The sequence below is a fragment of the Numida meleagris genome, chromosome 27, assembly GCF_002078875.1.
Source record: "Numida meleagris isolate 19003 breed g44 Domestic line chromosome 27, NumMel1.0, whole genome shotgun sequence".
In the NCBI taxonomy this organism is placed as follows: domain Eukaryota; kingdom Metazoa; phylum Chordata; class Aves; order Galliformes; family Numididae; genus Numida; species Numida meleagris.
This window is the reverse complement of record NC_034435.1, coordinates 4,870,819-4,896,802: the sequence shown is the minus strand read 5'-3', so window position 1 is coordinate 4,896,802 and position 25,984 is coordinate 4,870,819. Positions and strand designations below refer to the sequence as shown.

General features: G+C 39.1%; 1 protein-coding gene across 3 annotated transcripts in view; it reads left to right on the top strand.

The window, feature by feature from the left end:
* Positions 1–25,984, top strand: part of KDM4B (lysine demethylase 4B) — an 86,055-nt gene that overhangs the window by 25,063 nt on the left and 35,008 nt on the right. For all 3 annotated transcript variants that reach the window (XM_021378986.1, XM_021378985.1, XM_021378984.1), the window contains exons 6-8: positions 9,386–9,435; positions 12,153–12,256; positions 15,932–16,069. In XM_021378986.1, coding sequence (XP_021234661.1) covers positions 9,386–9,435; positions 12,153–12,256; positions 15,932–16,069 — 292 coding nt within the window. The remainder of the gene's footprint in view (positions 1–9,385; positions 9,436–12,152; positions 12,257–15,931; positions 16,070–25,984) is intronic.

The following is a 25,984-nucleotide window of genomic DNA, read 5'->3' as shown; positions in this document are numbered from 1 at the left end:
GTGTATTGTAGGGACTGGATATTGGTTTTAATGTAGTTAAGTCATCAAACCCAACTATATGAAGAATCATGAGCTCTAGCTTGTATTAAGGGGATTATCCTCCAAATCAGATGCTTGCAGTTGGAGTAGTAGAAATTTTTCTTTTTAATAGACTTGGATTTTTGTTGTGTTGTAGATTATTAAAAGGTAATTTTTCCTGATGCAAAGGAGGCGTGCTATTCTGGGGAGGCTGGACTTGCATGTTGCCTTTCATCACTCACTGTTATCTGACTGAGAGAAAATGCCGTGAAGGTCAAGCCAGACTTTTGGATCAATGAGGTCAGCTGTGGAAATTGTCTGAAGAGGGACTGTTGCTCTGTAAGAATGAGTGAACTGACCTCAGCCTCAGGCTGTTTGTACTCATCTGGTACTCCTCCTTTCACTCAGCTCTGCTACGTTTGTGCTTTTTTTCTTTCTCCCTCCAACTGAAGTCCTTTGCTCTTTCCATTTGTCATCCTTATCCCTGCCTAAATCCACTGCAGAAGACACAGTATTAGTATGTATGCTGCCATTTTATTTTTCAGTCTGTGTATTTTGCATCTATTCCCATTGTTTCTGCTTAGTTTGCTTCTTGAAATTAAAAAGTCTTCGAGATTGGGGCAGCCCATCTGCCGGTGGTTGTAGTGAAAATAGCAAAGTGGAGATCCTTCTGATCTGTGGTTCATCTTTAAATCCTTCCATAATGATCCTGAAAGGTGAGAATGCAGATCTGTGATCTCATTCCTGTCTTTGTAGCAGTGTCTTCAAGTGGGCTTCTGCTCCTCTGATGCCGTATTCAGTGTGTGTGGCCGGTTTGGCCAGCGCTAATAATTCATTGCAGCTCAGTAGACCCAGTCTGGATTGAGAGAAGTATGCCTTTGATCCAAGAAGGCTTTCGCTGGAAGTCATTCTTGCGTTTTGAAAGTGTCTGCTCAAAGCTCAGGCCTGATTTGAAATGAAGATCTGTGGAAGTCTGACAGAATCACAGATTGGTTTTAATAACTGAGCTGTTTGAACAGTGCACTTTGCCGCTGAGACTAGATGGGAGGGAGATGTGCTTCCATGCTTCATGTAACTCTTTCAGCCTGATCTGACTTGGGCCCTGTGGGAGATGGAGCTTGCAAATGCTGGCTTGGCACAGCCCTGAAAATGGGTTTGTTGGGTGAGGAAGAACCAACCGCAGTGCTGCAGAGCTTTGTCTTTATTCACATTTTGTTAACACAGTGGCAGACATCACTGGAGATTTTTTTTCCTTTGCACAGAAGAGAAAATTGACAATGGGTGATGCCAAGTACAGTACAAGTATAGTTTAAAATAACAGAAGCCTATAGCAATGGCAGCACTTAAATAGCACTGTGCATTGCTGAGGTGCTGTGTGGCTGGTAAGTAGTTAATATTCTGAGTAATCTCTCTAGTGGGGTTCTAGCCACTTCTTTTCTAAGAGGACAGTCAACGTGGCATGGGGGATCTGGGAGAAGAAATAAAGGAAATTTTACGAAGAGTGTCACTGATTTTTATCAGCACTTCCATTTTGATGCTGGCAAGTGCAGAGGCATTAGCTTCAATGTGGATGTCACTGGAGCCTGTGACAGTGTAGCTTGATGAATGAGGATCATTATATCGTAGGAATGTTTTTTCCCTCAGAAAGGAAAGTGTGTGTAGAGGCATTGCATCTCTGGCACAAGGGGTTTCCCCATCCAAAGATGCTTGTCATTTCTAAAGAGCAGATTCCTTTCGGGCTGCTGTAGGAAGTTCTCCCTATCCATTTCCAAAAGCAGTGAGCAGCAGCAGACATGTACTGGTGCCCAGGAAGGAGGAGACAGCTCGCACAGGCCTCTTGGTGCAAGATGAGAACATCTGTGATATCCCTGGTTACCTTTTTTTCCTCCCTTGTTCCTTGAATTGTGTTGATGTCTTTTTATAATGTAAAGTCTTTGCAGCGCGTTTTTTTTCGCTTTTCTGGTAGTATTGGGTACTGTAGCAATATAAAGAACCAGTAATTAATAATGTGATTGCCAGTTTTGGGAAAGAAATCTGATGTGAACAGGTTCTTCAAAACAAAGAACAAAGAATGGCACGAGGATGCACATTACAGTCATTCATTGCCATTGATTTGTATACTAATTATCTTCTTGGCCAAATGGAATGAATAAATGATTTTATCATGTTTTTCCCAAAACACTTTTTCTTAGTAAAACACTCACTTCCCACTACCCATTCACTGCACACAGTAGCAAACTATGGGTTTATTTTGTATGTATGGGAGGAGAGTCACTCCATTGTGATTTTTAAATGTGTGCTCTGTGCTTCGCATTTGTTGCTGCAAGCTCACTGGCCTGTTACATCAGTAGTCTTTCCAAGACCAGATGGTTGTTCATATGTAAACTCCCCATTTTAAAATAGTATTTAAGAATCGCATTTAGTTGTGGAAAAAAACTCTTTCTTACATTTACTGAATTCTAAGTGAGAAAATATAAAATCAGTTAATTGCCTAATGTGCAAAATTCTGTAGCTCAAGTGCCTCTCCTAAAAATTTGTATTGCTTTAAAATCAGAATTTTAAAAAGCTACTGCCCAATGTGTTTCTTGAAAATCTATTTCTAGCTCATGGTAGCTTATGTGATTGACACAAGTTAGCTATGACTATTCCAACAGTTGATCCATAAGGGTTCAGTCCAAAGCCCAGAGTGACTAGAAATATTCTGCCTAATGTTATCAGACAATAAATTTGAGAGTAATTACACAAATTTCAGTTTCTTAAGGGAGGGAGGAGGTTTCCCATCTTGCGTACTGTTCTGTTAGGAGCAAAACTACTTGTCATTTTTCTGTGTTACGCTTGGCAGTGGAGTTGATAATTAGACAGTGATGCTGATGGAAAAGGGATCTTATCATGGGAAATATGCTACACAGACCCTTTCTGAGCAGATTTTGTCCTGATTTTCTTCCTGTGTTGGTTCCCAAAGGGTTGCATTTGAGCAGCTGTCTGCAGAGCTCATTCATCTCCGAGCTTTAGAAGATGGCTGATTTGGTGTGCTTGTGTAGTTGTAATCTTGTTCTGTCATTACCTATTTACTCCTTATTATAGCTTTTCGAGCAGATACTCAGAAGCCTCTGTGTTTATCTTTCTTCCTATGTGTATTTCAATAAAAATGTCATTATTTGGAATCATTGACACTGCTGGTTAAAGATACTGAATTCTAGCATCTATTGTCCTGTAAAATGATCCATTAAAGATAAAACTGCAGACACTCAATAAAGGTTTTTTCCTAGGAACAAGAAACTCTCTGATCAGTATGAGATCTTATCTCCAGAGCACGTGTTTCCATTCTTGATGCAAAGGAACCACAAGAGAAGGAGGTGGATGAGGGAGGCCAGAGATTTTTTCCTTTCTGAGTGGGGATTGTGAGAAGTGAAACTGCATGCTTAAAGCGAATTCACTGCCAGATAACCTCAGATGCTGATGAGGAGAAGAAAGGGAGTTGATTGCTGTCTCTTAACAAACTGAGAGTGAGAAAGGGATGACCACAGAGGGTAGGGAGCTGACAGTGCTGTCCTCCAAGAAACAATCCATTCTTGGTGTTAAATGCCGTATTTTCAGGCAGGTTTCAATACCAGCTTAAAGAATAGGGCAGAACAACTTCAAGAGCCTTAGTTTGACACTGCTAGGAGATGTCATATTGTAATTGTTGAAACGTTAGGTCTTAGAACCAGGTTATGGACTGCAGATGAGGGACTCCCCAACATGTAGTGGAGGCTCTTAATGGCTTCTATTGGGTGATAAGTGTACTTAACAGACTAAGGGATTTTTAATTTATTTATTGGCTTTGGAAGCACTGTTGCTGTCATGGGAGCTAAAGATTTTGAGGGTTAGAGTTCAGATTATGCATTTGTAGACACGCTTTGCCTTACAGAGATTGGAATAATAGCTCTTTATTCTGTTCGTCACCACTGGGAGTAGGTTGGCATTTGTGTCTTCAAAGGGTCAATATTTTTGGCACAACTAAATCTACTTTGAAGACAGATAACTAACCTCCAGCACAACGTGTTCTTAGATATTTTAAATGTGCTGCTCAGTTTTTCTTTCTATTCCGTATTTCAGTAATTATAGCATGTTAAACTGTGTGGGCCCTCTTTGGCCAGACCTTGTGCAGACACTGTGAAATTAACTTTCATACCTTCTAATGTGAATCAGAGTGAAGTGACATTTCTGAAGCCTTGCAGCTGAACCTCCTGCCCATGGTGCCCAAGTTCTAGTAGAAAGTAGATGCGTGAGGCTTAGTAATCTAGTAATTGCTTAATTGTTCTGTTTTGGTGGAGAAGATGCTGGGTATGACGTGCAAGGTGGGGAGGCAAGGCATTGTAACTAACAAAATTAGTGTGTGTGTCACAATTGTAGCAGGTAAAGGTCTCAGAAGCTTTGAGGGACTCTTGACCTAAGGGATGGGATGCTCTCGTGCTCTGCCGAAGCTAATGACAGCTCCAGGTGAGAACAGTGCCTCCTAAACTGGGGGAGAAATGGTGAGGAAGGTGTAAGTCGGTTGAGGATTGCCTGAGGCAGGAGTGCTTTGTTATGGATGAAATTTTTAATAGCAGTCAAGACAAAATTGAACATACTCACCCCCCTGCTTTGACGAAGCAGCCTTGAGGTCAGAATCTGAGCTAGCCTGGAAGGTCTCTGAAGAACATCTGATGCTGTAAAGAGTGTCACTGCAGTAGTGAATTCCCCATTGTGTCATCTTTTAATGGCTTCTAAACTGATCCTTGAGTCCTGGGATGGATGGTGTACTCTTTTTTTTTTTTTTTTTTTTCCCGACACTCTCATTTAATTCTTAACTCACAAGACATTTGCTTATTTATTTTCATTGTTCCTGATAATAATTCTAAGCCATTAGAGGGGAAAATTGTATTCAAAAATGCTGTTTCACACTTTATTTGTTTGATGATTTAGAGCAATAGAAAATAGCACGTTTGCTGGCTTTTATAGTCTGATAATTATCCACATCCATCAAACCATTCCAGGGGAATAAACAAAACACCAAGAAAATTATGCTATTAATGACATCCTTTATGGCAAATAGGAAAGATCCTTTGTATTAAGGATGAAAAGGGAACTGTCCGGTTAAAGTTGCTGCTTGTTAACAAAAGCAAACTACTGCTGTTTGGAAATCATAGAATCATAGAATGGTTTAGGTTGGAAGGAACATTTAAGATCATCTAAATTATGATTATCTTACATATTTGTAGCTTTGGGACATGTACCTTCTAGACCTGTGATCCTGATGTGTGATAATTACGAGCAGAATCAGGTTTGCGGGATCCTCAAGAACTCAGAAAATTACATGGAAGTAGAGGTCAGTTATGCTAGAATTTAAGTTTTGTGAAACAAGTTTGGAAGCTGAGAATTTTTCATGTAGAGCAACAAAGTTCCATTTTTGTAGAAGTGATATTTAATCTATTTCAGGGACCCACTCTTGTTTTAGTAGAAAGTGTAGGAAAAGGTAATTTAGAAGAATCAGTATATTACTTTCAGATTGTTGACTTCAGGGTAAGATGACATTTGAGTCATATAGCTATAAATTTTTTTTTTATCTTGAGACTTTTTTCTGTTCTGTAAATCTTGTGTTTCTTGGCAAAGCAGAAAGACGTTATTCGTGTTGTAATCCCACAGACTGCAGCACGGCAGTTTTCAGGTTGTTTGGCCCTTTCTTTGTTTGCAAGCCCAGTTTCTTGCAAGTTTGATATGCCTTAAGACAGTGGCTGCTTTAGCGCTGTTTACATAGACATAGCTTTATTGGGGTCCCTTCCTGAACCAGAAGGGACAGACACTATGCTTGAAGCACTGGCTCAAGGTCAGCATTTTTGGCACTGTTGTATATTTTGTTGGCAGTTGCAGATGTTTTTTCTGAAGCAGTAGTCTACGAAAAGAGAGTTATTAATAAAAGCTGTTAAAATATTTATGCTCCACTATCAATTCCCTTTAATTTTATAACTGTTTGGGATGACAGAAAATCTTTGCTTTATCTTTGCTGTAGTTATAAAGAAGTGTCTACTGAAGGCTGAAGCAAAGGTAGGTCTGCAGTACTCTTAGTTCAGTTCTACCTGGGCAGGTGGATGTCAGAAAACAGCTTCTGTGAACTGTGATGAAGCATCAAGTAGTTGTCAGTCTGGTATTCTCAAGTTGAGATCTTTACTGGATATTGCAGTCTATTTTTGGCCAATTGTTGCAAAAGTCCAAGTGGCATTTTTCTTGTATTGAGGTGCTTTTCCTGCTCGTTCCATGACTTTGTGGAGTGCCTTTATGCTACTGCCTTAATGGGACAGAGAAGGGAAGCAGTTTTACATGTGTTTTTTTCTTTCTTTTTCTTTCAAGTTTTTGATAGGGTGGCTTTTGGTTTTGGTGTTTATCCAGAGGAAACTTAACTTAGTATGGGGCTGGGGTACATACTAGTTTATTTACTTGGTGGTACATGTTTAGTTTATTTATTTGATGGAAAAACTTGAAGTTTTCAGAGTGATGCCAATAGAAAAGGAAGTCATTGGATATACTGAAGCATAGTCTTCCACGCTCTCTCTGGAATTAAAATACTTCATTGATCTGAGCCCCAACCTGTGGGTGCAGGAGGGTCAGTAACAAATGCTATTGAATGCTATTGCTTTGACCGTTCCTTCTGTGAAGGACTTTGTCCCTAATAAGTGTCTGGCCACTTTTTGTAGTGAGAACAAGAGGATGCTGCTATGAGATCGTACACAAAAGCCACCCCTTCGTGGGTGCTCGTATGCTCAATTACAGTGCTCCTTTGATTGCAGCAATTTCTGATCTTTCCATGTCACCTCTATTGTTATTTTACCTTGTAATCAATCACTTTATGTCTGATCGCATAAAGCTAGCTCGCTCAATCTGTGCAGTACTTGCAGAAGTTTTCTGTTTCTATTACTGGTTTAAGTAGTGGCCCAAATTCTCTCTTTATTGCCTATCTTTACATAAATCAGTTGGATCTGTGAGTGTAACTTAAAATAGAATTTGACTTACTCCTAATTCTCTTCTGCGGTTAACTTCGTGAATTCCTTAGAATAAATTTACAAGAATGTGTAGACTCTGCTTCCTAAAAGACCAGGTCCAAACAAAAAAAGACAATTTTATAAATTTGGAGTCAACTGAGAGGCTGTTCTGTGGTAGGGTATTCTGATCTGCATGTTATTACGTATACTTCATTTTTAAAAGCTGGAAATTCCTCCTCTCTCACTGGTTCCTATCCAAGCAAGTCGTTTTTCTCTGCCTCTCCATGGACTATTCTCCAAAGCTCAGCTTGGCTTTTTGCAGTCTGCAGTTGCAGATAACACAGTAACCATGTTCCAATATATTAGACTTTTAACGTCCTCAAGATTCAATTAATCTTATCTTTACAACTCCCAATTACAGACACTAATTAAGTGAAGGTTGCATTGTAGACTGGGGATATTACATTAATCATCAGCAGCCTTGTAGCCATAAATTAGTTCTTTCCCAATCCTTCAGCATTTTTTCCCACAAGGACTGGAATGTCTCATTTCCCTGTTTTAAGGGACATTAATCCCACAAAGGAGCTTTGGATCAGGATTAGTTTTATCACGTTTATGTAAGTGATAAATTGTCTTTGTAAAATGAAAGCTCCTAGCTTTGTCCCAGACAAATGAAATTGAATTGTTTGATAATTATACAATTTAAGGCACTGTCAGACTTTGGTCAGAGTATGCTGGGAGCCCATTGCTGTATTTATTATTGTATAAGATTAGGTGCTACATAGTATTTTCCCTTAGATTTTTTTAAGCCATCAGTTCAAATCGGCTTAATGTCTAAATCTTGGGGCATCCTATGTAGGATTTCTTTCCATTGTTATCCTTTCTAACCTGCAAGGATCACATAAGGTAAATTTTTGTAATGCGCAAAAGCAATTTGGGATATGGCTTCTATCTGTTTTTCCTTACATTGTAGATAAACTTTTGACTTGAAAATTGAGAAGCTGAATGAGAAGACAAGGCAGAAAGTCCTCTAAACTCGTTTTTTCAGAGATCCTATCAGAAGAACAACAGTACTCTTGATATGTTGTTGAGATCATGCAGTTGTCTGCTTACAATGTCCCGTGTTCAGTTTGTTCTAATGAGACGTGATGGTTTTGACAACTTTGTTGAAAATGACAAAAATAGCTCTTTTTTTTAATTATTCACACTGTGCAAAAGTTATAGCTGGTAATAAATATATTCTCAGAACTCTCTCTTGTTACAAAAAAGGTATGAGAGCCACATTTAATTTGATGCAGTATGTAAACGACTTAAAAAATTCCATTGGCGTTATTATTTGTGCTATCTTTTTAAAGATGTTTGGGTGTATTGTGGTGTTCAGTCACATCATGACCTGAGTGTTTAACGTCTTAAACACTTGATTTTTCCTTCTGTGAATACCAAGGCAGTGTAACCTCAACACAGCAAGATAACTAAGAACTTTTTGGGGGAGATCACAGGAGAATATCTCAGGATTGTGTGACTCTAGGCAGTTAATTGTTTTTCCTGAATTGTATTCAGTACTTTGCACCAGCACAAAACAAACAAAGCCGCCTCCTCTCATCTCTATGACATTCTTTTGTGCTCTTTTTACTCCTGATCACAGAAAACTGTCTTTAAAAAATGTAGAAATAGTTCCCTGCATTTTTTAATGTGTTTTTCCTCTGAAGACCCCGCTTTTTTCCATTCACCTCTTCAAGAAAATTACCTAACAGTTTAATTCTGTTCGTTTCAGATCAGTTAATGCAGTCCCACTCCAAAACAAGGATCAACTGCTTTGGCTGTTATGAAAAGTATTTACTTTTTGAAGAAAACCAAAAAAGATTTGCACTTTTTTCTTTGGAAAAAATGTTTATCCTCATTCCCTGTAGATATGTCAGTACACACAGATCTTCCTTCACACCTTCTCAGCCTATCTGAAATTTCATATGTCTTCATCTTTAGCACAGACTTACGAGTTTCTTTTGCACATATCCTTCCTGCAGAAAACAAGGCTGCTGTTCCCCATGCTGACTGATTTCTGTTGCACCATTGCTTTGTCACCTCTGCTCTCCTTACACCTTATGAAGCTTGTGATGGTGTTTTTGAAAAAGTGGCAGGAAAATCTCACGCATCACGTAACACATTTAAGGGCTTTACTGAGATACTGGCTTTCCTCCTCCTTTCATAACCAACGTGTTACCGATAACTCCCAGACTTTTTGCTTACATTTCCAGACATTATTGTAAGAGTGCTGTGCTAAAAGTTATTACTACCATTGTTTTTAGGTTTTTTTTCATTGTTTTTAGGTTGTGGTGTGATTTTTTTTTTCTCTGTTAACTTTGTCCTAGGTATGCCATACCTCCAGAACATGGCAAGAGATTGGAACGCTTGGCGAAAGGTAAGCTTGGCTTCTTCCTGTGTTAATGCTGTTTGGATAAATACTTGGATATGTTCATAGTGAAAACCTTACAGAGGATGATCCAACTCTTAATTTTAAAATGGATTTGTAAAGAATTTTAAGATTTATAAAGAATTGATTTTGAGATGACTGCTGTAATTTACTCTTGAAAGAGCTGTTTGATGAGCCTACATTGGTATAATGGCCTTGGAATCAGAAGCCTTGTCATGTCAGAATTGCTGTGCACAATTCCTCATAGTGCAACTGTTTTCTCAAAACCTGTCTTCTGACACACCATGGCCCTAACTAAAATTGGTGGAAAAAGCTTGATTTTTGACACATTGAGACGATGCAGTCTGTGAGGTATTGGTGATGATTCCACCCCGTACACACATTCTGCTGGGAAAAGGTGTGCTAAAAACCATTATTTCTTCCTATGTTATAAATGTGACGTATATAGCATTGGCAGATTACTTTTGATCTTATTTAAGCAAATTCAACAACAGCACTCATGGAGAACAGCTAGTGAAGTTCTTGCCTCCCGATATGATGATATGTTGTTGCTGGCATTCATTTCCAGCCTCATCCTCCATCACCTTTTCAGTACAATAAAGTCCATCTCAAAGAGCAGGGCTATCTTGGGCTGTGATAAACTCCCCCAGGGTGTTGTAATTTTTGACCTTACGAGTGCCAGCCTCAGCTGCATGAAGCCATGTGCTACGGTTCTTGCCTAAGTACCTCCCAAGGTCATCCGGTGAGCAGTGAGCACAGACATCAGCATTCTGTCTTTGACATTTCTGGTTTCCAATTGGTAATGGTGGCTGCTTCAGGAAAGATGACTGACTGCAGAAATATGTCTTTATTTGTTGATGTTTTATTTGTGCTTTGTTGCTATTTTCGTATACTTGCAAATGTTTTAAGAGCTGCCCAGCCAAAAAAAAGCTAGTGTTTCAGAATAATTAACTCAAAATCTACATATTCCATCATCAGCGAGGCATACTCTAATGATTTAAATCTGTTGTTGAAGGTAATGCAGCAAAAGCACTGCTGTGCTAAGAAAGGCAGGAAGATCTGGAAGGCTGTATTCTGATGCAAAGTAGCAATAATAATAATAATAATAATAAAACAGGTTTTCATAGTAACACCATTTCTTGCTGGCAGTCTGACATTCTTGTGACTGTTTCATACTTGAAGAAAAAAGAATAAAACTTTGAAGCACAGCAGTGCTTGACAGTGTATAAACCAGACACGTTATCAATGATCTCATCTTTATTTTGAGCCGGTTGTTTTATTTTGCTTAGTACCTTTTGGAAGTTGGGATGAATAATGTCTAAAAACTACAGTGAAGCAGTGTTACTGCTTGGGCATCCTCCCTGTCCTGTGCATCAGTGGTCTATACTATGAAGATGTTCTCTCTGGAAAGATGAGCGTGCAATTAATATGGAAAATGAATAGCTGAGCTGTAAATGGGCTCACTGAGAGAGTTGTGGAGTCCATGGAGAGAATGTTAATGTGTTGCCATGTTATTGGTGCTAATCACTTAAAATGTGCTTCTTTATTAGTAGCTTTAATGAGAGCCACTTAAACTGTGCATTAAAAAGAGGAACTGCAGAGAAGGACGACAAACTAGGCAGCAGACAAGCATCACTTTAATTTAAATGCTTTTAGAACAAAACTATAAGAAAACCTGGAATCTGGCAATTCTTTTTACTTTCTGAAACCCCTTCCATTACGTCCCATCAATTAGCTTTGTATCCGGCGCTTGGTTGCTTTTTTTTTTCTCTTTCTTTCTGTATATGACATTGGTTTTGAATCTCATAAATACCATTTGTTAATTGAATCACGTGCTTGGAGTGAAACACATGGTCTTGAACACAGTGTTCTTATAGTCTAGCTGATGCTTTTGGGAAGGAAGTGTTGACATCAAGAGGCTTGGTTTTACCCCAGTGTTAATATTTTTAATTATTTGTGGTTTGTTTTGACTCAGTGCGAATCTTGTAGCTATGGTCAAACCTGCACTTTGTACTGCTGAGATACTGAATTAGATCACAGTGTCTCTTACTTGTAAGTGCCAGACTTACAAGTGACCTGTGGCCAGTGAATGAGTGTCCCTCCTTCCACTACATTGTAGTGGATATGTTTTTTTTGTTTCTTTTGACTGAATATTAACATCTGCATGCTTATTTTTTTCTTTAGGCTGGTATGTAGGGCAGATCATACGATTCCAGAATGATAACAGTTGTGTTACCTTCCCAGGAATAATATAGCTGCCCATCAGAGAAGGTATAAAAAGGACATCTCAGTATGGAGTAGATGGTGCATGCTTGTCAATTTTTCCTTGTCCATATTCAGAAAAAGATTTGCTCAGACTATAGCCAAAACTGGAGACAGCCAGGTTCAGTTTCTTAATTTGTGAGGGGTTTACTGAGATCTTGGCGAAGTTGCGTATGCTCAGATATGTAAGATTTAGATACTAACTGTCATTGTGAATGGAATTACCACTTATGTGCCTCAACATTCAAGTCTTTTCACATAACACAAATTTTGTGAAAACAATGAGGCATGTGCTAATTACTGACATCTTTAGTAGAATGCCTATTGCTTTGATCTATGTAAAATATTTAGGCAGGTTTTCATTTTGTCACTTTGTCTCTGATTAAATAATGATTTGATATAATATTCCTGAAGTGATAGTCCGCTTTCTAATGTCTCTACAGGATTTTTTCCTGGAAGCTCTCAGGGATGTGATGCTTTCCTCCGTCACAAGATGACCCTCATTTCACCTTCAATCTTGAAGAAGTACGGCATTCCTTTTGACCGGGTATGTACAGAAGATGCTTTGAGGGTGCTGGCGAGTTGCTGAGATTCCACAAACTACAACACCCCTCTTTTAAGGCAGCAGTTCTCTGCAGCTGGTCAGGAGCAATTTGATGCATGTCCTATGGCTTATGAATAGGCAGCATAACTCTCAGGTAGTTCTTCAACACAGTCTTAAGCTTTTTTTTTTTTTTTTCCCTGGATCCTTTGTGAACAAAAACTGGAGTTATACCTGCAGATTCGCTGTTGTGAAAGCATTCTATCTACACAGAGCCAGTAAGGATCCATCTGTTTCTTAAGTCCTTTTATTTGAAATGAGGGGTCATGTTTATTTGCTATGATCATTTTAATGTGCTTATTCTCAAAGGCTTTGGGCAAGAAGTAAATCTCCTCAGTCAAGCATGCTTGCCATGGATTTTGTGTCTGTGCAGATTCAATCAAGCAGCTACTGCTTCTGTGTGTTGCCAGCATACGGAGCTCTTGTCCTGCCAGGATGGTTAAGGACAGTGTTTGTGGGCATGATACTGTCAGGGTGCAGAAAAGGGAATTGAGTTGGAGGCATTGCAGCTCTAACTCCAGTAGAAGTGTCAAAGAGTGCCTGACTTAAACTGATTTCATCCTTCTTCACCTCTCTTGCATCATCAGCTCTAGATACTGTGGGCTTTTTTTTTTTTTTTTTTTTAAGTAAGAACTCTTGAGTTTTGAAGCATGGTTTTGCTAGAGTTAGTCCATTGGAGTTAAAGTATAGCACCTATTTGATGATCCTAGTGATTCGTTGGGATAGAAGTAAAAGTTCTGGGCTCTTTTATAGCACAGAAACTATGAACTCATTCAATTTACTGCTCCAGAGACTGTTTCATTTTTCCTAGTGGAAGGCTGTGATGAATGAAATTTGAAGTGTGATTGTCTGGCTTGTCAGATGAGCTCACTGTCTGCAGTGTGCAGAAAGCAACGTGTGGTGCTTGTGGTTCAATATCAGTGGCTAGATTTGGCCTAGTTTGCACATGATGGTCGATATGAAATTGTTCTTAGGGATCAACAAACCATTTTTTCTTGTAATTCTCTTTTAAACCTAAATCCCAAATGTGAAAACATGGTTATCTGCTACACGTGGTTGAAATAGTAATGGAAATATCTGACTTTGGGATCTGATCTTTTTTTTTTTTGGTAGGAATTTTAACTTTACAAATTTCAGGAAAGTCGATGGGTAGATAAGAATATGGGTAGCATCTCAATGTAATACATGGATGCCTCTGTGAGAAAGGACTTGATGGGGGGGCTGAACAGAACCTAAGAAGGGATCATTGCTTGCCTAAAAAGAAATCACTGCTTCTCTAAAGATGCTGAAAATAAGAATAATAATAGTAAGTACCTGTTGGTGCACACTAGACATTGTAAGTGAAATTTGTTGTGCAGTCCCTTGTTGACATCCCATCCTCCTATGAAATAGGAATTAATTTCTGCCACTTCGCTGTCCAAACATGCTGCCTGAGTAGTTGCAGGAAGTCAGTATGCGAAGGAAAATCTTGTGAGACTTCAAATGTTTGAATGTTGTAGGTGGGCATATTTTTCTTTGGAGTGACGCTTTATGTTTGCTTTTCTATGTACCTGGAAAGTGGCATTGATTAGTAATTATATATACAAAGTAATTTCTGATCAACAACCAAGCAAGAGGAGCAAAAGAGTTTGTAACAGAGGAAAGCTTTTCTAGCGAGCTTATCCCAAGTCTGCAGTACTGAGCTTTTGTGGTTTTTTTTCCCCTCCCCTCCAAAACTGAGGCCAATGCATGCAAAGAAAAACAACATTACTCTCAAAACCAAACTTCTTTTTTTAAAAGAAGGGGTATTATTAATATCTCACTTAAAGAAATGCAATTCCTAATCCTGTTTTACAGAATGTGGGGCACAAATGTGTTTTTTTGTGTGTGTGTATAGATTCTCTATTTTCTATGGCACTCACTGGCAGGGTGTTTTTAAATGTGAAGAGGAGGAGGAAATCTCTTTAGTGAGAGCAGCCCATATCTGAATAACCCCTATCCTGAAATAGTAGGTTTTGAAGAAGGATTGCTATTATTCAGAAACAGGGAATGTGTGCCACTTTTCTGTAGAAATAGAGATAGGATCCCTTCATCTACATTTCTGGCAGATTTCAATGAAGTGAACGAGCATGCATTTATAAATCTCTATAATGGTATTTACTTCTGTAAAGAAAGAAGCAGATCAATACTGGGGCTTTTTAATAATTAAAAATGTGTATTTCTATAATCTCCTATTGATTTCTCCATTTATTCTGCAAGAGCTTGCAGAAGTCAGTAAATTTAGGGCTTTCTCCATGAGTGGCAGTTTGTGCTGGCTTTTCTTCAATAGTTATTACTTTTCTGCATGGCCTATCCATCATCTCGAGTGCTTTCTAATTTATTGTAGGGATAATGTTGACAGCAGTGACATGGAGGACATACGCTGTGGGCTTGAAATGAAGACACCAGGATGTAGATGTTGTGACAGAAACATAATCTTTCCGTTTTCTGAAGTTAGCAATCTACTGCTGTGCATTGATGTATGGAGGGATGGGAAGGACGTGCTGTGTGGCTGCAGGCCGCGCTTCAGCACCCCTCATCTGGAAGCTTTTGTACTATCAAATCTGCATTTATTTTCTCTTTTTGTACTCTGCTGATGTTCATAGTGTGAACAAGTTTAGGCTCAGTCTAGTGGGCCAGTGGTTTAATTTCTGTTAACGTTTTGTTTGGTCCTATTCCTGTGTTTATATGTGGAAATTCTTTGAAGGCTCTGTAGGCTCCAGACTGCTGTGTTGTGAGTTAGTGCCAGTGGGAAATAATCCAAACGTGTTACAAAAGCTTTGTCAGCACTTCTGGTTTAGAAAGACGGGGGAAGGTCAAATTTTGCCTCATTTCCGGTCTGTCGAATGGAGGAGATGCTACCATCTGTTTTGGGGACCTGGTTACATTACTGCTAGTTGTTCTTGTGTTGCTTAACAAGTACATTCCTTTCTTCTCCAATGTCTTCTCTTTGTAAGTTTTTAAAAGGTGATTTTCTACAAGTACTGGGAATCGGTTGGCCTCTGATTACAGCTGTAATCTGCAGTTTTCAATCCTTTTTACTTATTTTTATCTTAATTTTACTTAGGTAGACAAATGGAGGGCTCAGATTTTTTAGTTTGTTTGACTTACGTGTGAACAAATGAGAACGAGAGTGATAAACATATGAGTGGGGAAATAAATACAGGGAAAGGTATCATGTATTTCAGTAGAACACTGCAGCAGAGTGCATGCGTAGGTGGGAAACGCAGTCTGTTTGGCCCCACTAGCATGCTGTTGGGAGTGTAGGTACAGACTTAACAGGAGGTGAAGTGACAGCAAACAAAAGGTTTGTTGATCTTTTGAAATGCTGCAGCTTGGGACCCTTTTAGTAACTGGGGCCTTTGTCTCAAAAGACGTAAGATCTTGTGGCAGCTTATGTCCTTTGTACTGTCTATTTTCACTAGTAGAACTACTTCAGTATTTCTGCAGTTAAGGAGAAATTGCTATAGGTATAGCCAAGAGCTGGCAGTGACTGTTCTGCCTTCTTGCTGAGAGAGATTTAACAAGGAGGATTTAACTCTGTCTTCAAAGTGCTGTTTCTACTGACCTGATGTAGGTTGTCCTTTCATTTCTATTTTTCAGATCACCCAGGAAGCTGGAGAGTTTATGATTACATTTCCTTATGGTTACCATGCAGGCTTCAATCATGGTTTCAACTGTGCTGAGTCAACCAACTTTGCCACTTTGCGATGGATTGACTATGGAAAAATGGCAACCCAAGTAGGTATCTGTTTGGATGAGGGGTTGCTTAAAAACACTAGCTCAAAAAGTAATGATTACCTGGGGGACTTGTCCTTTTGAACAAACTGAAAATGTCCTTGTTTTGAAAAATGTACTCTTTCATTGTTCCGTTCCTGTAGATAATTCATGGCATTTTGAGGGCACAGTAATGGCTGTCTTGAATGCTGAATGTATGTACACCTTGTGGAGAGGTTGTTTTGAAACTAGAAAGTTTGGATTAGTTTTCTGAAGCATCCAAACTGCATTTCAGAGTGAATAAGGTGACTGATGTAACTGAATGCAATTCTTTGGGTATACACGTGGAAGGAGAGGGGATAAATTGGAGACATCTTAAACTTTCATAGGAGTATACTAGTAACCTGAACATTTTTTAATTTCTCTAACAAATGCTCAGTATAGAAGGTCACAGTTATGTCTGAAGAGGAGAATCATGGTGGAGTGACTCTGTATGGTTATTTCATCAGGACAAATTTCTTTTATGTTTTTGTTACTTTTGACAGTTCTGAAGACAATGACAGTTTTCCATGACAGCATGCCTACTGCATTCTCTAGTTTTTTAAATCTGAAGTAATAGTAGCTATGGGCCTGTATTTCAAACAGAATAGTGTGGGGTATTTTTTTTTTTTTAAGTCTGCTTTAAATGAGTTTGTTTTAATGTATTGATGTTTTTGGTACATTAGATGTGGTGCAGTGAGGTGTAACTGCTTCATGAGTCTTTAAATTGGGGATCAGTTTTGCACAGTCTCTGGGAAAGGATAAATGATAGCCATGGGGTAGGAGCTTAAAATCACCTCAAATGTTCCTTTTCAGAAAGGCAGACTTAGTTTTCACTCTACAGTAACATTTATATCATCTCCTGCACTTATTTTTCTTCCATCAACTCAGCTTGACTCTACAACTTCTATAATGCATCCTTATGCTTTGTTCAGGGCAAAACCAACTTTGCTGAAGATGCGCTGCAAGTGCCTCTTGTGCCTCAATCTGTGAAACAATGTAATGCTGCCCTATTTTCCTTTACTAGGCTTCGTATTCTAAAAAAGGGAGATGATTACTGAATGTAGTCTTTCTCTTCTCTGCTTTTGGGATCCTACGGTTGTTGGCTGTGCCTTCTTGAAACCTCCATCTTCTTGCTGTAATGTCTTCAGCCATGTTTGACCTAAGCTGAAACTATCTGTGCAGAATTATATTCAGAAGTGATGAATGTTGTGTGTTAATCAGTATGAGTGGTTGCTTTGTGACTAATACCAGTCACTGCTTTCTGCTTCTAGAGGCTAGTGCTGTTTCTGGCACTGCAGACAGTAAGGAATCTTCTAGAATCATAGAGGGAAAAAACAATCCTGTTTCCTCCTAGTTTTCCTTTTTTGTAAGTAAGCATAATTAACCCAGCTAGGAAAGGAAGATAGTTTTTACCCCATAGGAGCCTTTTTTTGCAGCTTTTCCCCTTTTTGTATTTATGTCCTGCCTCAGCAACTGCAGGCAGGCAGTCCTTGACTATAAAATGTCACAGCACTCAGAGTCTGAGAAACTTGTCACACAGAAAGCAAGTTTAGCCCTTTTGGTTACTGAAAAGTGAAGTGCCTGTCTTGTTTCTTTTTAGTAATATTCAGCCCATGGTTTCATGGGATCTACTGTTAGCAAAGAAACGTGGCATCTGAACTCTCTCCTTTTCTAAAATAAACACATAGATTTTATTTCATTTCTGAAACTACAGTGGTGTAAAAGCATCTTCTGTTAGGCATGCTATTGGTTGTGCTGTGAAGTATAAAATACGCATATTCACTGTGCCAGACGAGTAAAACCTCTAAATTGCAAGCAATGGCAGCTGAAATGATTCTCATGACAGAAAAATCCTCATTCTGAAAAGTCATGCATTTGTCCTCTCTGTCCCCTGCATGTGTTCAAGAATGTGAACACAGGGTGGGTGTTTGTAAGCTTTCCATATTCCATGAAGGTGGTAGACCAGGCCATGTGGCAGTAGCTGTAGATTCTAAGGCCATGTGGAGAGTGAAGAAGGAATGATACCTTTGAATTCGTTCTGGAGGTACAGGGTTGGTAAGAAAAACCTAGACCTGTAAGAGGCCTCAAATCACTGTCAAGCATCTTACTCTCAGAAATGACTAAGCAAACCTGGTTTGAAAAAAGAAAAAAAAAAAAGTTGTTTGCTGTGGCCTTGTATACCAGGTTTGTCTGAAGCAAATGGTCATGGTTATACATCCTTGAAAATGGGGTTTATCATGGAAATTCTGACAGACCTTTAACTACAGTAGTGCCAGCAGGCACCACTCTAATATTGAAAGCAATTTTGGGTTCAGCCATGTGTTCGCAAACAAGTGACATTTGGGAAGTGCAGTCTTAGATTGAGCCTCCATGCTTACATTGTTAAGCAGCGTAGCGTGAAATTACTGAACAAGCAGCATAGAGAGCTCTGAGCAAATCTAGAGAGAGAAAGTTGAAGTGTGTAAGAAGATGCCCAATTTATTTCCATTGCACTTGCTGACACTTGTCTTTTCAAAGATTTCCATTTCATATTACCTAAATCACACATTGCATGTGTGTTAATTAACCCTTTGATTCCTTACTGTTGGGCTCCAGATGAGGTATGAACGCTGCATTGTAAAGGCTAAAGGTTTATTTAAATCCCATTTTAAGTTAAACAGGGACTTCAGTGAAACATCAGCTGATTCTGTACACCTGATCTGCCTGCGCATTTAAGGAGAGAGAATTTGTGGAGAGAGACATCCAAGAGTGTGTGATTTTTTTGGTTAACTATTGCAGGTTTCCTAAATTTTGAAAATGACTATATAGATGTCTGTGCTGTCAGGCTCAATTAGATTATATTTGTCTACACTGGAACAGGTGTTTCTCATGTTATGTGCTTATTTTTAAAGTTCTTGGAAACTCTTTGACCGGGCAGTACTCCATAGGTATGTAGCGTTACTGCACTGAAACCAGTTGGGTGTAAAATGATGATTCTTCTTTCCTTGTCCTGCCAGTACTTATGAGAATGGTGACAAGGTAAGGTTCAAAATTAGCCAATTGTAATGTTCTCCTGGACTTTATCCTCGAGATTAAGTTTGAATTGTTGTTCTCAGTGTTGTGAGTAGAGTTATACATATCAAAGGCATACGGTAAGAGAAAGCTCGCTTAGGAAAGTAATGGCTTACCTTCAAAAAACATAGACAGAATCATTCTAATTGCCTGCCAGACAGATGAAATGTTCTGCTAACTACACTGGAACCTGTCTGGGATGTAAAAATATATGATAATTAGTGGAGTTTAAAGATCAGCTTCTTAGGTGCTAGTTCTACTCTTAATTGTAGAACAGGCATCGACATTAGCAAAAAAAAAAAAAAAAAGGGCTGTGGAGTTGTGTAGGAAATTGAAATTGATAGTGGATAAGCGTATTTGTGTAAACTGGAACCATGATGAATAGGTGTTTGAAAGTTGAATTGGAAATTGGGTTGTTGGACCCCCAACTAGCTGTCTGGTTCAGAGTGTTTTGAGAACCTAGTGGAGGGATTTTAGAGTCTCTTTCCAAACTGCATAGCAGAAGCTGAGAGAAGGGAACTGACAGGGTATTAGTCTGTGTATAATGGGGATTGGGGGGTACTACTGGCTGTACAGCAGGTACTTGCCTTTGAAGCCTGACTTGCTGATCTGTTTGGTAAGAGCTTCTCTAGACTCAGTGCTGGTATGTGATGGGCAAAATTTGTATAATCACTCACTGTGTGTATAAATCTTCAGGACTGGTTTCTCTCAGTTCTTGGCAAATGTCAGTCTCTTTGGGCTCAGAGGAAGGTTATAGCATTCTCCTTTACCTCATGTCTCTGATTATATGGTGTTGTACCACTCGGAAATAGGTGTCTTGCCTACAGCTGGACATTGTGCTCAGAAGTATAAGAATTAACAACTCTAACTGCTATCCCATTTATTGCCAATATAAATGTCTCCCATTAGTCCTTAAGGAACCATGTGTTGCAGCTTTCCAGTTGAGGTGACCTTAAGACCAACCACAGTTTACCTATTTCATTTAATCTGTGTGGCTGAATAGCACATCTGTCAGCTTGCTTGTCTATGGATGGGAGAGAGACCTTTAGTTAATCTTGGGGCTCCCGTAGGTCATTCTGGAGTGCAGTCACTGGATCTTTCCAAGTATTTAATGGTAAATAATTTCAGCATTCTTTGCTATGTTAAATGGGGAGATCAAACTCTGGCAGGAAACGCTCTTTTAGTGGCTAAATATCAGAAGTTGGCTGTAATTTGCACACTCTGCATTAGACCTTAACATTACTCATTAAATAATACAGTTGAGTAGGGATGGTTTTGTATGCTGTAAGTTAATGTTTACCTGCATAAGCAGAGACAAAAAAATTACAGAGAAATGCTTTCCTTTGTACTCCATAGTTGGAGCTCTTCAGTCATTTGTCTTCCGTTAATTTTTGCCATGGTTTTTCCTGTTTGATTGTTGAAAAAAGCCTGATGAATGAAAGCATGTGAAGAATAATTTCTATTTCCTAACATCAGGTTATTTTATTTTTGTTTTACTATATAAGCCTGCAGTTGCTTTCTGCATTGCTGTTTTGGTTCACTTTATTTCTCTTGGAAACTCTTGGATGCAACCATCAATAGACCAAGAGAGTGGACTTAGCTATGTACTGACTTAACAAACCTTTCAAAGCTGAGTTGTTTAGTAAAGTTTCTATCTTGAAGTTGAGGTGGCCTGTAAGTCTCTTGATATTCAAGAAGACAGTTTCAGGATGTAGAGTTTTAGAAAAAATTCAAGTGTACCTCGCAGGTCAACTTTTCTATTTCTTTTGCAACTGGACTAGAAGTAAGTGGATGGGAAGGGAACCATTTCTTGTGCTTTCCTTTATATTAACAGCAGACACTCCTGGATGATAGTGTCTGTGTTACTATGGGTTGACATTTTCATACCTTCGTTTTATCTCTTGTTTACTCCGGAGATAGTGCTAGAATTATCTCTCTCAATATGAAATGGGATCAAGTTGCCCTTCCTTCCCAAATCCTACATTTTGAGCCCTGAAGTAAGTAGCCTTCATCTCATCTTTGCACAGTATTCCAATAAAGACTTCAGCTCAAGTACAGCTTCATCCTGCTCTTCTGCTTAGTTACTTCTCTGAGGAGAAGGCATAGATAAGTAAGACTCTTCTGTCTGTTATATCTTTACTGATATATAAAGGCATCTTCAAGAGAAGTTCCTTTTGGATTTCAGACTATGGTGTTTTGCACAGTTTATTGTTTCTGACCTGTCTGCTGCCATGGTTTTTATTCAGGTTATTTTTTTTTGTCTGGGGATTTTTGTTTGTTTTTATATCATATTGAAATATCAGATGTCACATTTTCTTTCGGAGTGCTTATAATTTGAGGTTGTCTGGCATATAATTTCTACTGTAAAATTACAGCTCACATTTCCTTACTGTTCATACGCTCCTAGGTTTTCTCTTTAAAGATGTCCTTATTTCTCAAGAAAGAAAATTACTGAGGTTTTTGCAGAAACTGCTTGGTCTCAGAAGTAGGGGAAATAAGGATTGTGTTTTTGCATTACTGTGTACGTATACCTCCATGGAGTCAAAGTGGACCTTTTAAATTTAGAAGACTAAAGAAAATAAATATTTTAGTATGGAATGAGATTTCCATTGTTTATTCTTGTAAGGCAGATTCAAAAGTTGCTCTTGTATTAAATGTTTCTCTTTTTTGTGCTTTTTTTCTTGTGTTATTTGTAAACATTTGCAACACCTTAATCTCAACTGATTCTTTGCAACGAAGAAGAATTTTTGTGGTTCTTTTTGTGCTGAGGTGGAAAGACAATTACTTTTCTGCAGTTCTCTTGGAGCTTCATTTTTTATCAGCTCTTTTCTGAGGTCTCCTAATGAAGTACAGACTGGAGATTGATTGTCATCATTTTTTATTAATGAAGCAAGAATGCCATCAGAAAAAACATGCCTTGGAGGTGTTCAGTATCCCAGTTCTCAGGAAGGAGGTCTTCCCCAGTTCCTGCCCCATCTGGGTGCACTGCCCACAGAAATGGGGCACGTGAGCCACTGTGGTGCTCAGTCTGGGAGGTAATGATGAGTTCTTCAGGACCTGATTCACAACTAAGGGGATATTTTATACCTCGGGGCAGCAGATGGGAGCAGAAAGGACTTCAGGCAGCTTGCCAGCTCTCTGCTCAGCGTTTGTCCTCACCCTTATAGAGGTACTGGCAAGGATTTGCTGTAGAAGACTAAGCCTATTTGTGCTACTCAGCCTGATTTACACTTAGTTTAATTACTGGACGGTATAAAGCATGCTGTTCTTGACTTTTTGAATGCTGCTTGGTAATGACTTTTCTGGCTCAGGGTGACTCTCCAGGAGCCTGTGATGGAAACTGCCCTGAACACGTGGGTCCTGATGCTGCTGGGCTGACACAGGCTCCCATCCTCTCTGCCTCACTAACCCTGTGATTTATAGTGTAGAGGTGGTTGTGTGCTTTGTGGCTGCAAGTAAACGACTCTGTGAAGAATGTGCTTCCTGTAGCTCATTTGCTCAGCTTCCTTGCCACATGGGAGGCCCTGGTAAAGTCTACAAGACCCAGTCATTCATGTGTGAGAGCTGGGCTTTTGGGGTCATCTGGCTTTGGGGACAGTAGTATTGCAAGGCCATCAGAAATCTCTTTAAAAAGCTGCCTTAGCATTGTGCTTTCCTGTGTGGCTTGTGTTACTCTGCTGGAATTGCTTCAGGAGGGCCACATGATTGCTTAGATAGGAGCAGTCTTATGTTCCACCTAAGAATAAATAACTCAATAGCATATTCTATTCAAGAGTTGCAGAAATTATGATATTAGAGCTCTGAAAGGCAGTGTGAAAGTGTGAAGTAGCTGTGAGTTCACATCTCATGTACTCATCAGGTACCTCCTCAGTGTTCTCCTCAGTAATTCCTTCACTGTACTGAAAGGCAGATGTGGTTAACGTTCTGTCTCTTCGCTTTGTACAGGAAAAACATTTTAAAAACAAAACCCCACTTCTTATCGTGTGCTTAGACTGTGAACAATCTCTCTAATTTTTTTAAACTCCATTTTGCTCAATTATTTGTCTTTCCTGATAGCCATGCTCCTAATTTTCTTGCAGCTTAGTTTCCTGCTGGCAGTCAGCAGGTTCTGCTGCTGGGTTGGCTCATAGCTGGGTGTGTTCTAATCTCAGTCATCAGGATTCAGATCCTGTGTCTGCTCAGTAACTCACCACTCTCCAACTGCTTCGAAAATACTTGCAGGTGGATCTGGATTATTACCGGGAAGAGATAAAAGTGCTTCATTTGGTGTGTGGTTTTCAGAGAGGTCTTGATTGCTGTTTCTGTTAGGATAGATAGACAGCCTCTCGCTTCCTTTATTTATACATCAACCCTCCCTTGATTCTAATTTGTGTCATTTGAAGATGCAACAAATAAATTCCAGCCTCCTATCCTTTTGAAAAATGTTAACACAAGAATGCTCGTCATTACAAGGGAAAATAATTTCAGTGTGCTGGAAGCAGATCGTGGGTTGTCACTTTAGATAATAACACTTCATGTTCCACCAAACAAAATCATTCATGTTTCTCTAAACTGCCTGGAGATTTTCATAGTCATGGTATACAAAGTGGTGGGTTTTACTGCTTCATCTGTTGGTTTACAGGCATGTGCTATATCACAGCGTTGGGCTTTCTTTATAAAGGAAGTGACTAGAAAACCGATGATCAAATGGGAGGATAAAAGGGTAACTGTACTCACTTAGCAAGAGTTATCTAGTACATCTGTCACTTCAGAGCTGTAGAACTTCACTCAGCCACGTCAGTTCGCGGTAGCTGCTTCCTTAATGCATGAGCAGAGTGCTGACCTGCTGAAGTGACGTGCTTTCTGCCAGTGAAAGCGGTCAGTTGTAGACTTCTTTCACCAACTGCAAGACTTATGATGTGGAAGAAATAATAGCTGGAGATAACCTCAAAATGATATTCACTGTAGGCTTTCACCCAGTGGTTATGATGTAGTCTTATTTTGTTTATCCCTTGTACCGGAATGAGTCTGTCAAAACAGAGGGGAGCTGGTATTTCACTGAATCCTTCTTTTTTAGCGTTACTGAAAGCACTGGACCTTTCAGCCTTATCCGAGGTATGACACATCTATTTCTTAAACTAGAATCCTCTTTATTTTGAATATTTTACTGGAGTGGGATTAATCTGACTCCCCAGCTAATGCCACTTGCCATTCACTCAACACTTCCACCCACAAAATCTGCATGGAACATTCTGGCAGCGAGTTAAGGAAGCGAACAAGAAGAAAGCATGCCTTACAGCCAGGGACCAGGGGGAGTCCTTGGAAATCTTTGCCTAATTGTTTTGTTTATGAAAGTCTGTGGAAGATTTCCAGTGGGTTTCCTAATGAACTGGTTTGTTGATGAGACTTAAAGCTATGCTTGTAATTACAGTAGAAGCAGGGGGTCAAGACTCATCTTCCTTCCTACAAGCTCTCAGCTTTCAGCTATTAAGTGCACAAACTGAATTTTTTTCTCCTTCTTGAAGTTTGACTCCTTACTGACTTGTGGAATAGCTGTCACCTATCTTTCAGGTACTAACCTGCAGTTATGTGTTCCTTCGTCACTTCTGGAAACATGGGTATCTATGAGAGCATTGTTGCACAAGGTTTGAGTGGAAATGTGAGTTTGGACTGAATGGAAGGAAAGTAAACTGTAGCTCAGACTAGTTTTTGTATTGTGCTGGGTGAGCGTTAACTAGACCTCAAGAAACACATCTGTAATTGGATAGCAAATTGGATAGCTGTTTAAGAGTGTTATACTGGGAGGACTTTGTGTTTCTTCCAAAAACTGAAGCTTTATGGCTTGTCCTGGCAATTTACAGAGAAGTTCAGGAGTGTTCTCTTTACATGCAATATGTATTCCTGTAATACACCGTTAAGAATTTTCCTAGTCACCTTTTGGACATAACCATCTTTTCTTTCCTGGTAACTTGCTTTTAGTCTTCATTGTTACGGAGTAGCAGGTACTAAAACTTAAATGCAAGACCAAAATATTTAATGAATGCATAATAGCTGAAGGAACTTTGAATGTATTGGGTTTTCTTCTGTTTAAATTTCCATTAAGGTAAAGTAGGAGGCTAGTTGGATCTTAAACAACCGCACTTGCAACAGGTGCTGAATTCATCTAAATGTGAGGTGGATTTTTTTCCCCATGTGAACCAGATGTGCTGATTTAAATAGATTTTGTGACTATTTCTATGTAAGGAGAAAAGAGTTATTTTACATTAACTTTTTGTATGTTATGGAACAGGTGGGGTTCAATTTAGTGTTAATAACTGGGAAGTGAGGAAAGGAATCCTTACAAAAATGCGGCTGAAGACTGAGGTTGAATGAGGTTACATCTTTCCATAGATCATTTCATTTTATTACTTTAAGGAGACAGTCTTTTTATTTGACTGTTACTTTATATGGATTTGTTAGTGTTTTTATTAAAAAAGCAGATAAGATCATGGTTACACATTCTGTAGTCACAAATTTCCCACCATCACTGTGAATTATGTTTGATGAGACAGAGGTCTTGGAGTGGTCAGATAAATCACCACAGACTCCAACTTTGAGTAACAGATAATAAAATAATAAATAGGGGAAGAATGTTGTTTTTCTGTGTTTGAAAAGAGTTTCACACTTCCATTTCCTGACAGTATTTTTGTATGTTTTGGTTGCAAGTTGCCTTTGTATGTTCTTATCCCATATGGGCAGCAAAGTCATTAGCTTATGAAGAAGAGAGCTGGGGCTAGCAAAAGTCTTCTGAAGATGGAACAAATAGGTTCTTGTAAACGTGGGGAACATGGCAGCTCCTCTGGTCTTGTTGCTCTCTTGGGTCTTGGA